This window comes from Mirounga leonina, unplaced genomic scaffold (assembly GCF_011800145.1).
Source record: "Mirounga leonina isolate KUSES-001 unplaced genomic scaffold, KU_Mleo_1.0 Mir_99, whole genome shotgun sequence".
In the NCBI taxonomy this organism is placed as follows: domain Eukaryota; kingdom Metazoa; phylum Chordata; class Mammalia; order Carnivora; family Phocidae; genus Mirounga; species Mirounga leonina.
Window position 1 is genome coordinate 6,113,936 of NW_023270971.1, and position 12,206 is coordinate 6,126,141.

At 45.0% G+C, this 12,206-nt stretch overlaps 1 protein-coding gene across 1 annotated transcript; it reads right to left on the bottom strand.

Annotated features, from left to right (window-relative positions):
- Positions 1–1,177: 1,177 nt before the first annotated feature.
- On the bottom strand, positions 1,178–7,193 carry LOC118006829 (40S ribosomal protein S14). Its single transcript, XM_034999644.1, has 5 exons — positions 7,089–7,193; positions 4,642–4,792; positions 3,848–4,009; positions 2,259–2,335; positions 1,178–1,299 (listed from the first exon to the last, which is right to left on the bottom strand). The coding sequence occupies exons 2-5, from the start codon at positions 4,788–4,790 to the stop codon at positions 1,232–1,234; spliced, it is 456 nt and encodes a 151-aa protein (XP_034855535.1). The 5' UTR covers positions 4,791–4,792; positions 7,089–7,193; the 3' UTR covers positions 1,178–1,231.
- Positions 7,194–12,206: the final 5,013 nt, after the last annotated feature.

A 12,206-nucleotide genomic window follows, 5' to 3' on the forward strand; every position in this document is an offset into this window, starting at 1 on the left:
AAGAAACTACTGTTGGTACATTACTAATTGAACTTCAGGACTTTCTCGTATTTTACCAGTTTTCAAACTAACACCCTCCTTCTGGGTCAGGATCCAACGCTGTATCTAAGTTCTGTCTCCATAATCTCCTCTGGTTTTCTGCCCTTGTTTTTCATCACTTTTGATAACTTAAGCACCGGTATTTTGCAGAATGTCCTCTGTGTTATGGGTTTTTAAAGTGTATCACAGAGTTGAAGTGTTCCCGTTGCCTTGAATAACTATAGCTGGCCCTTTAACAACATAGATTTGAACTGTGTGGGTAATTCAATCCATGTGGATTTTTTCGATAAATACAGCAGAGTACTGTAAATGTTTTTTCTCTTCCTTAGAACATTAATACCATCTTCTTCTCTCTAGCTTACTTTATTAACCACCCAACACTGTAGCAGCCACCATCCCTGGGCCTATGCTACTTTCTTGCAGAACACTCTGTACCATCTGGTGCCACTGGGTCCTTGGAGGTGGAGACAAGCTTCTGGAGAGCAAAAACTTTTTTATCACTGATGAAAATAGGGCTTGGTGTGTATTTGTGGGGTGACCGAATCTCTATGTACTTTATGTACTGATGTGGAACAATCTCCAAGATCTGCCAAGTGAGAACAAGCAAGATGCAGTAGCGTGTGTTCCCAATTTTGCACAGAAGGTGTGGGGGGCGAGTATACACCCACATGTGTTTATATATGGCTCAAGTCTGAAAGGCTCCTCTTCTGCTCAGACTACACTTGGCTCAACAGCTTCCACTCTGCTCCGGCTCTTTTAAGATTTAGTCCGTTTTTGGAATGAACATCTCCGCTTTCAAAACAAGGTCTCCGAGGCCTTGGTGGGCTTTAGCTGGTGGCCACAACAAGCAGTGTGGAAAAGCCCCAACCGCAGCACAAGCACCTCACCTCTCCTGAGGCTCCTCCTCCCAGGAAGTCACTTCACAGAACACAGGCTCACCCCATCGCATGTCAGGGGCCCAACCAATCCCTCCTGTGTTCCTGCTTGCCAAGTTACCTACGTCCTCTGAAGTAAAAGATCTACTAAATGCCTCCTGCTTTGTCCTGCACCTGTGACTTCGAGTCAGTCTCATGCCCTGGTCAAATTTCTAGGAGGAAAGAATCAAATATCCCTGAAGGAGAGAAGACTAGAGTCGAAATAGCTCACACAAAGGCAATTTATTAACAGAAAACAGTAATTTGAGGAATCCTTTTCACAGACGGCGACCACGGCGACCCCCCTTCCTGCGGGTGCTATCGGAGGGGATGGGGGTGACATCCTCTGTGGGGAGGAAGAGAAAACATCATTGCCTAGAGATGGATGGGAAAGAGTCCAGGCCTCCCTAGACCAGTGGTCTAACAGACCAGCAGTGAATCCCGCTGCTCCCCACGTGAATCCTCAGTATATAACACATGGACATGGACTGCCCCATCTGCTGCTTCCTCAAAATTTCTGATGTGGTCTCAACTCACTTTTCTGAAGGGGAAACTGAGGGTCAGAAAAGGCACTCAACTTACAATGTCAGAAGGAGGTGAAATAATCAGGTTTCTGACACCCAGCTCAGGGACTCTCTAGTGGAAAGATTCTTCTAAACAGGGGCAACTAAAAACTACCTCCTTTCCAAAAGGTAATAGGCTGAACCATTAACTAGACCGATCAGTATGTGATGCTACCTTGTGTACAGAAACAGGGAAGGGCTAACACCTTCTTAAGAGCTCTAAGAGGCCAGGAGATCACAGGCGTGAGGGGGCAGGCACCACACAGATGTAGGTGACTCGCTGTGATTCTCAACCATGGGAGGTGCTGCTCCCTGCACTCATTTTCCACTGTTAAAATGATTGGCATGCTCTAATACTTTGTAGGAAAGAACCAAGGATATGGATGGTCTTAACAATTCAGGGGACAGACCACATAAAATGCCAACTCCCGTAAGAAACACTGAAAGAGACATTTCATCTCCCGTCAGTTCCACCAGCCAGTCTCAAGCCCTGCACACCAGGCAGTGTGGGGCACAGAGGTTCAGGAATCAAACTGTGCTGTCAACATGCACATCAAGGTGACAGGGGTGCTCAGGGAGGAAATTCTGTCATATGGTGGGCCTCTTGCAACTCCATTAACTGTGGCACCCTAACTGCCAATAGACCCCAAACCAGGCACTGCATCCCACTGGGTACAACACAAACTTTCTGGGGTCAATGCTTCAAAGCAAATCCAAGTGCTAGCTAGAGGGAGGAACTTACCGATCCGCCCGATCTTCATTCCTGAGCGGGCAAGGGCTCTGAGGGCTGACTGGGCCCCAGGTCCAGGGGTCTTGGTTCTAGGGAAATGAGGATCTACATGAAGAAAAGCTCTGTCCAACTCATTAGGGGTTCCTTCTAGATCCCACAACCCTCTAGTTTAGGAATCTGCAACTTTTCGTAAAGGGCCAAACAATAAATATTTAAGGCTTAGGGGGCCACGTATGGTTTTTGTTGCGTACTTTCTGGCCCATGCGTCAGAGTTTGTGCTCTGCTCTGCCTGCAGCCCACTTAAGGAACTGTCCTTCTTGCCAAAGGCTATAATTTTTTTTTTTTGGCAATCCATTTCCAGCTGCTTCCCCCACCCAAAACCAAAACACTAGCATCTCTCCAGAGGACCACTTTCTCTGGTCTGCTGCCCACACAGCATTTTTTTTTTTAATGTAAGCTCTATGCCCACAGTAGGCCTGAACTCATGACTCAGAGGTCAAGAGTTTCATGCTCTATCAACTGAGCCAGCCAGGTACCCTGAAGCAGGAGTCATCTTTAAAAAAAAAAAAAAAAAAAATCCCCCTAGGGGCACTTGGGTGGCTCAGTCGTTAAGCGTCTGCCTTCAGCTCAGGTCATGGTCCCAGGGTCCTGGGATCAAGCCCCACACTGGGCTCCCTGCTCAGTGGGAAGCCTGCTTCTCCCTCTCCCACTCCCCCTGCTTGTGCTCCTGCTCTCGCCGTCAAATACATAAATAAAATCTTTAAAATAAAGAAAAATCCCCAATCTTTGGAGTACCTGGGTGGCTTGGGCACTTAAGGGTCCAACTCAATGTCAACTCAGGTCACAATCTCAGGGTCGCGCTGAGCAATGGAGTCTGCTTAAGATTCTCTCTCCCTCTGTACCGCACCCCGCCCACACATATTCTCTCTCACAAAAACAAGACTCCAATCTCATCAGGTCATTACTATTAAAAAGTTCTTATGCTTCCCCCCCCACCCTCTTTGGCTAAAGTCCAAATCCTTACTGCTTCCTTTAAGACCTAGCAGGAACTTTCTCCTATCTCTCTGATCATACTCATGCAACTCTTTCCCATAGATGTATCAAGTTCATTCCCACTCAAGACCTTTTTCCTGCATTTGTATCTGGCTGGAATATTCTCTCCCTGCCCTTCCTTCACTGGACCAACTCCTGGCACAACATTTAGGTCTTAGCTGACATTTCACTTTATCATTAACTCCCAACCCTCACACTGTACCTCTTACTTCCCAGCACTTGCCACAAATGGAAGGCGCATGTTCCCCTAGTCAGGCTGTTTAAAGTCGGCCTCTTCTACCTACACAGGAAGAGTAGAGGCTTTAACTACCCTTTTCGATCATTCTTTTCTAGTACCTAGAACACAATACCTGGTATGCAGCTGAGTGCTCAATGAACAGTAAGTTGGGGGGTGGGAGGAGTAGAAGCAGTGGTGCAGCAACCAACTACTAAATACGAACACACTTATGATGTCTTGTGCAAAGTTACAAGAGAAAAACCAAGCCTCAAATTCGGTGCTCTGGCACCCAGGCCCAGAGATCTCACCACCCAGCCCCTGCCTTATGTACCTATTTCCTCCTGTGGCTCGTAGTTTGATGTGGAGGGCAGTGATGCCCAGCTCCTTGCACCTCTGGGCTACATCCTGGGCAGCCAACATGGCAGCATAGGGAGAGGACTCATCTCGGTCAGCCTTCACCTTCATTCCACCAGTCACGCGGCAGATGGTTTCCCTGGGAACAAAAGCTCAGTCATTTCTCTCATCCATCAAGAATTCTGAGTGCTTATCACACCCCTACTGAGTAAAGACTGCCAGAGTTCAGGTATGGCAGAGGATGAAGGTTAACTTGAATATGCATCCTCCTTTCTAACAAGACTATGGCCATGGGTTCTGCCCTGATGGGGTTCAAAGACCCAAAATAAATGAACACTGTTATTAACAACATAAATTTACTTTTGCATTTAATCCTCCCAATTGCTCCATGAGCTCTCACCTTATATGAGAAAACCAAAGCTTAGTATTTGAGTGACTTCACGTGTCATAAAAACTTGCTAATAGCAGCCAGAATCTGTACATAGAGTGGACTTCTGTCCACCCCTGCTCCTACAAAGTACCAAGAGATTGAGGATTCAAGGACTACACTTTAAGATCATTAAGGGCAGAAGACGTGTCTCTTTCTTTCTCGTAACCCAAGTGCCTGGGAAATCACAGTATTTGTGGCCAAAAAGCCAAATGCATTTCCTTATCTGAACATTCTTTTAAATTCTTTCACGAGAACCCCTTAACCTGCCAACCAGTTTCAGGGGCATTTCTTCCCCTAGACCCTTGCCAGTTTGGTCTGTGCCTCTTCACCCAGGTACTCACTTGCCAGAAAGATCGGTGACATGGACAAAAGTGTCATTGAAGGATGCAAAGATATGGCAGACACCAAACACATTTTCTCCTTCAGCTACCTGAGGTCCAAGGCTGATGACCTGTTCTTCCTTCTTTTCCTTCCCCTTGCGAGGTGCCATTTCTGAAAGAAGGAAAAAAATCCAACATTAGCAATGGACAAGGTTTCCACAACACTTTCTTCCTGGCTATTGAAGGAAATCTCCCAAGTTTTGCTCCTCTGTGTCCTGCTTCCCTCCACCCTGGTCTGTGAAACCTCATTTCTGCCTAAAACTCATTTCTCCCTGCATTTAGGGGCTTTTAACTGATGGCTAAAGAAAGCAAAGTACCTTGAGATAACCCTTCTCCTGAATCTACCAAAAGCACAGCTCACAGCACTTATAGGAAAGGAGCCTAGAGTTCTAAGCAGATCATAAGTATCCCTCAATTTTTTACCAAGTGGGCCTCAAAAACTGGCTTAGGTCTCTGGAGACCTCCAAGTTCAACTGACAGCTCTACAAACCCGGGCAAATCCATTATCCCTGAGCCTTACTGCCTCCAATATGTATCCTGAGAAACTTTTGATGATTTGTTTAGGGTGACATAGCAAGTCAGTTGAAGAGCAGAAATGAAAACCAGGTTAAGAGATTCCTGGTCTACGAATCACAATACTTCCAATGCCAGGAGTGTTTCTGGTTTCCTGGCCCCCAAGTATCACGTACAGGTTAGGCTCAAAGAAGACTTTAAGACCACATCCAAAAAGGTTAGTACAAAGCCAAGGCCAATAACCTACCCATGAATTGGTGACACCTGAAGACCCTTTATGGAAGGCACCTGCTGCCTGAACTCTGCACCAATTCCTTGGCTTAGAATTCAAGGGTCCCTTACCCACATACCCTCTAGCTTCATCTACTATATCCTGTGCTCTACCAGATCCCTCCAAAAGCCAGTTTAAATGCTATCATTCTCTGACAACTGATCTCTTGCTGTCCTTCCACAGCTGATTAAAACCAAATTCTTAAACTTTTACTAGAATCAAGCATTAAAGGCAGTAAAACTTATCTTCTTAGAAGGCTAAAAGAAAAGCCCCATCCCCAAAATTCAATGTTAGTGAAACCAGGTAACTGTAATCTGACATGGCATGTGATGGAATTAAACTGTCACAGACCGTAGGGGAGGGAGACGCTAACAGGAGGAAAGCAGGTGAGGACAGTAATACGAAGGCTAAGAGAGGACCTACTTTCTGACCAAAGCCCCAGGCCTCCTGAGACTCAAAAATCAGAACAATTTCCTAACACTTTCAGAAGACACTAGAAACAAGCAAGGCTCAGATGACTTGGGCTGTCACCTTCCAGGTGAAGACAAACACAGCCCTGCCTAGGTTTGTAAAGACAGTGGCAAAACCAAACCTACAAACCAGTGTCCCAACCCCCAGTCCAGCACTCTCTACCCTGTATCAAGATGCCTCTATTCCACGAATAACCACAATTCCAGACCTGGAGAAGTTCACGTCTCCTGCGTTCCCGGATCTCCCCAGTGCCTTCCTTATACAAGGTCTAGTGAGTGATCACAGTAAGCACTACAAGTGTAGGCCTTGGGTGTACAAAGTTAACTACTCCTACGCTTTAGTTAGATCCAACAGAGTAAGAATTGCAAGGAAGGTGCCAAGGGAGCTCACAGGAAGAGAAGCTTTTAAGTTCTGCCTGGAGAAGCCCAGAAAGACCCCAGCAGATGTGAAGTAAGGAAGCATGAATACGAATGCCTGCAGTGGCCACTCAACAAATGCCCACGTGCAGTTTCCCCACCCCGTGTCGCCCTTAAGTGGTGATGACAATGGTCCTTGGAGAATAAATTACAAACGCACAGCAGGTGCTCAGCAAACACTGATGCACATTCCCTAAGCCCCGACTTCTGGCTTCGTGCGGCGCGCCCTAAGCGTCCAGTACTTGCAACGTGCCAGACTTGGCAATCACCCAGACTTAGGGAGCACCCAACACAGGGCCGTTTCTCCTGATTCCCTCCTTGAACCCCCACTACAACTCTATGGGGTCGGGGCGACAGTTAACCCTATTTCCCAAGCAAGGACACGGACTAGGGATTAGGGACGGCGGAGTAAAGGTGAGAGGCCATTACTGACTAGGGTCCCCGCTCCTTCGCAACCACGCTGTGCGGCCCCTTACACGTAGCGGTGGCGGCAGCGCGGAGCCCGGGCCTTCAGGGCTGTAGCCGCACTCACCCCCCACTTCACAAGCTCCTCCTCGAGAGAAGACCGCCACCTTCCGAGACAAGGCGCGACCCTGAGTCTGGGCTCGGCCGGCCGCGCCCGTCTCGCCCGCACCTGGCTCAGCTTCCACGGAAACACCCCAGGCCCGCGACCCCGGCCCCGGTGAGTGCCCCCTGTCCCAGGATGCCACTCGATTGTCCTCGCCCAGGCCTCCTACCTGCGCGTCTTCTCCAGACTCCGCTACCGGAAAGAGAGAGTGGGAGTGGGCGGGGCGACGGGTCACGTCCGCGTCCCCGGAAGTGTACGCCTGAGGTCACCGAACGAAGCCGGCTCCCGGAAGATGCCGGCTTTAACGTTTCTAGGGAGTTGAAGACTCGCCCTCGGTAAAGGCGCTTTGCTTAAAAGAGTACCAAAAAAGGCAAGGGGCAGGGTGTCGCTGCGAGCGGGTCTACCTCTGAGACTGCACGAAGCAGCTACATCTGAGTGAGGCGGGCCAGTGTGCAAAGATGGCGGGGCGCCGCGACTGGACGGACTTCCTGTATCCTGACCCCGGGCCTGGTCAGCCCGGAGGCGGCAGCGCTCCTCATGGCTCGGAGGGCAATAACAACAACAGCCGCGATCACTCTTTATGTGGTCTACTATGTACTGGGCAAAATAAGAACAAATTATTCAATATCTGTTATACACTAGCTTGGGCCGAGCAATTTATATGGATTGTTTCATTTGATCCTTACAAAATTATCAAATAGATAACTGTTTTCATTTCCCTTTTTACAGATAAGGCATGTTAACTGAATCACTCATTTGTGGCTGATTTGGAATTCTGACTTCAAAGCCTATATGTTTAACAGCCACTTCCATATATCCCTCCAATATTGAAGGATCTTGAAGGGTTGGGATAATGTATAGATGGAAATATGGGGAAGGGCCGAGAAGTAGGTCGTGTGTGTTTGTGTGTGTGTATGAATGTGTGTGTGTGTGTATATATATATAAATATATACATATGTATAAGTGTATATATACATACATACATTTATATATAAAGCCCATGTAATGGATTGTATATATTGCATATATATATGAACGTTTTTGAACAAAATGATTGATTGTACAGAGTAATATAGAGCCCCTTCTTTTCTAGAATTGGTGCCACTGAATAGCTTTAAGCTCAATTTAGGGAAGAACTTTTTTAAAAAGTGGTGCTTCTTTTTCCCTTTACAAAAGTAATTAATTACAGAAAACCCATAAAATACAAACAGTCAGAAAGGAGAACAAAAGAGAAAAAAGAAATGACAGTCTTACCCCCACAATTAACACCTTGGTGTATGTCCTTTCCAAACATGATCTATGCAAATACATAAAGAAGAGGCACATCCTCTTTTTTAAAAGAGAATAACCTTACAGTATCTTTCCTTGATGGTTTAAAAAAAAATCCGTGCTCAATATAAACAATCTTCACAATAAAGAAAAGCATGGACAAAAAAGTAAAAATTGTCTCTACATACTTTCTTCTAATGATACCGCCATTATCAAATTATTATCAAGGTGGAGCATCATTCTAGAAATAACTTTCTATTATCTATGCCAGTATTTTTATTATATAGGGGCGCCTGGGTGGCTCAGTCGTTAAGCATCTGCCTTCGGCTCAGGTCATGATCCCGGGGTCCTGGGATCGAGCCCCGCATTGGGCTCCCTGCTCCGCGGGAAGCCTGCTTCTCCCTCTCCCACTCCCCCTGCTTGTGTTCCCTCTCTCTCTGTGTCTCTCTCTGTCAAATAAATAAATGAAATCTTAAAAAAATATATTTTTATTATATAATACACAGTTTTAGTTTAGTAATTGTATTCTGTATGTCATTTGGTAACTTTCTTTCACTCAACGTTGTGGACATCTTCCCATAACAACTAATAGAGATCTTCAACATTTCTTTACAATATTTTATTTTATTTTTTAAAAAGATTTTATTTATTTGACAGAGAGAGGGAGAGAGAGCACAAGCCCGGGGAGCAGCAGAGGGAGAGGGAGAAACAGGCTCTCTGCTGAGCAGGGAGCCCGATGCAGGGCTGGATCCTAGGACCCTGGGATCATGACCTGAGCGGAAGGCAGACACTTAACCAACTGAGCCACCTAGGTGCCCCGTTTTACAAATATTTTAAATTTTATTTGCTATTTTGAATATTAAATGCATTCACAAAAATAAAAACTACAAACAGATATAAATAAGTATGCACAAAAAAAAGTCCTCTCAATTCTGACTCCAGCAACCCAATCCTCTTCCTTGCAAACAACCAGGAATAGTTGTATTGAATCATTTTTTAACTACTGTATGATATTCCTTTGTATAGCTCACCCATTATTTATTTAGCCAGTTCTCTATTGTTGGGAACAGAATTTGTAAATGTAGACAAAACTGTCAAGAACACACTTGTGCTATTTTTTCCGCAGGGTAGATTGCCAGAAGTCAAAAAGAATATATATTTGAAATTTGGATACATATTGCTAAATTGCCCCTCAGAAAGTTCTTATCAGTTTCCACTTTTGCTTAACTGAGAAACTAAATATGTCTCCTTGTATTGTATTTCTTCCACGGTTAGTAAGGTGAGATGTCTCTTTATGGATTATTTTGAGCATTTGCATAATTTATGTGAATGGTCTGTTTATAGTTCTGAAAAGGGAGGGCTTTTTATTCTCTAGTAGTGAGTTCCTCAATAGAAGAGGTATGATACTGGAGGGGTGGAGTGTGGGGGGATGGGGTAACTAGGTGATGGGCATTAAGGAAGGCATGTGATGTAATGAGCGCTGGGTGTTATATAAGACTGATGAGTCACTGACCTCTACCTCTGAAGCCAATAATACGTTATATGTTAATTAATTGAATTTAAATTAAAAAAAGACATTTTCTTTCTCTTTATGAATTTCAAAATTATTTGCATAGAATATTTTACAGTATTGTATTAAATTATTTTAACATCTATATTTGTAGTTATGTATCTCAGTAAATGTTTGCATATTTTACCTCAAAAAAAAAAAAAAAAGAAGAGATATGATAGTAGAAACTGGAGCATTGTGGAGTGAGTTCTTGCTTTGGGTAAGAATTTTATTAAACACACAGATCTCCGTGAGGGAGAACTTCATGAAGGAAGCATGGCTTGATCTTACAGCTGAAGATAGTCCATACAGTCACCGCAGAACATATTTTTTTAGGGGCACCTGGCTGGCTCAGTCAGCAGAGCATGTGACTCTTGATCTCGGGGTCATGAGTTCTAGCCCCACGTTGGGCATAGAGCTTACTTAAAAAAATAAAATAAGACAAATATTTTAAAAAGAACATTTTTTTTAAACAGGGAAGTCTTACCTTCATACCAGAAATCAGCAAAGTCACTGCTTTCAAACTCCAATTCGATTATTTAATCAACATATTTATTATTTCTACAAATAGTTATTAGTTGTGAGTCCTTGGGCAAAAATTGTAACCTCTCTGCACTGTAGTTTTCTCACCTGTAAAATGGGGTAATAACTGTATTTTTTTTTATTTTTTATTTTTTTATTTATTTACTTGAGACAGAGAGAATGAGAGACAGAGAGCATGAGAGGGAGGAGGGTCAGAGGGAGAAGCAGACTCCCTGCCGAGCAGGGAGCCCGACGCGGGACTCGATCCAGGGACTCGATCCAGGGACTCGATCCAGGGACTCGATCCAGGGACTCCAGGATCATGACCTGAGCCGAAGGCAGTCGCTTAACCAACTGAGCCACCCAGGCGCCCAATAACTGTATTTTAAAAAATGTGTATTGAAACATATATCTTCAGTGGGCACTTGCTCTGTGCCAAGCTCTGAGATATAATAATATTGGCATTTAAGCTAAGACTTAAAAACAGAGCAGGAATTAGCTAAATGAAGGTGGAAAGAATGGTCTGGACAAGGAGAACAGTTTATGCAAAGGTCCTGAGGTGGGAAGGAACTGGGAGAGCTCAAGGAATTAAAAACATGGCCAGTATGGTTGGGGTATTGTGTGCGAGGGAAGGGGGTGGGAGATCATGGGAGGAACGGTGAGAGCCACTTCCTGCTGGGTCTTCTTACCTCTCTGTTGCCTTGCCTGCTTTCCCCATCACACCCCACCCCATGCAGCGTCAACACTGTAAACACAGGGAATATGTTTGCCATCACCTCTCATACTTTATTCATTCATTCAATAAATACTTACTGAGCCCTTAGTATGTGTCTCGCACTGTTCTAGATACTTGGAGTGCATTTGTGATCAAAATAGATAATGATCCTTCCTTTCTGGGAGTTTATGTTCTGGCAGCAGGGGCAGACATAATATCTAAATAAAATTTCTATTATGTTAGAAGGTAATCGATCGGTTACTATGGAAAGAAGAAAAAGTCCAGTAGGGTAAAGGATATTGCAGGTGTGGGGGCTTCTCAGGGAAGGGGTGGGGCATGTGGCAGAATTAAATTGAGAGCGCAAGGTAGTCTTGTTGAGAGTTTGAGCAGAGGTGGGAGGCAGAAAAGGGAGCAAGTATTGCCAATATATAAGGGAAGATTATAACAAGCAGAGGGAACAGCATGTGCAAAGGCCCACAGCGGTGGGAGCACCACTGGTATATTCCAGGAACGATAAGGAGACCACTGTGGCTGGAGTAGAGTGAGTGAGGGGAGATGGGTGGAAGATGAGGAAATGCAGTGATGGGAGGTAACGGGTGCTGTGGGCAGATCATGTAGGCTTTTAGATCATTGGAGGGACTTTGGCTTTTACTTTGAATGGAGGCATCAGAGGGTTTTGAGCAAAGGGTGACAGAATCTGACTTAGGTTTTAATAAGATCATTGAAGATTCTCTGTGGAGAATAGACTCTTGGTAGGGGTGGGAGTGAGGGGCTAATATAAAAGGAGGGGTTCCAGTTTAGAGGGGAGAGATACTGGTAGCTGAGCCCCAGGTGGCGTCAGTGGGGGCAGAAAGAAGCGATCAAAATTTGATTATATTTCTGAAGTAGATCCAACAGGATTTCTTGATAGATTAAGCATGAGGCATATGAGAAAGAGAATTATCAAAGATGATTCCAGCATTTATGGTTGGAGGAACTGGAAAGATGGCATTGCCATCAGCCAGGATGGAGAAGTCCGAGAGGGAAGTAGGTTTTGGGGGGAAGATCAGAGGTTCAATCATAGGCCTGAGTTTAAGGTGTTTATTGCACATCCAAGTGGAGGTACCAAGGAGGTTTTGGGGCTAGATGAGTCTGGAATCGAAGAGAGGTGTCTTCAGCGTCTAGATGGTATTTGAAATCATGAATCTGCTGGTGACCACCAAGGGGCTGAGTGCAGATGGACAAGAGGTCC

What these genes read in the sequence shown, in the direction of transcription:
- LOC118006829 (XM_034999644.1), bottom strand. Translation starts at nt 4,790, where the DNA reads ATGGCACCTCGCAAGGGGAAGGAAAAGAAGGAAGAACAGGTCATCAGC. An exon ending in GTCACCGATCTTTCTGGCAA is followed by an intron (nt 4,010 to 4,641) that starts GTGAGTACCTGG and finishes TTTTGTTCCCAG; the next exon opens with GGAAACCATCTGCCGCGTGA. An exon ending in AATGAAGATCGGGCGGATCG is followed by an intron (nt 1,300 to 2,258) that starts GTAAGTTCCTCC and finishes TCCTCCCCACAG; the next exon opens with AGGATGTCACCCCCATCCCC.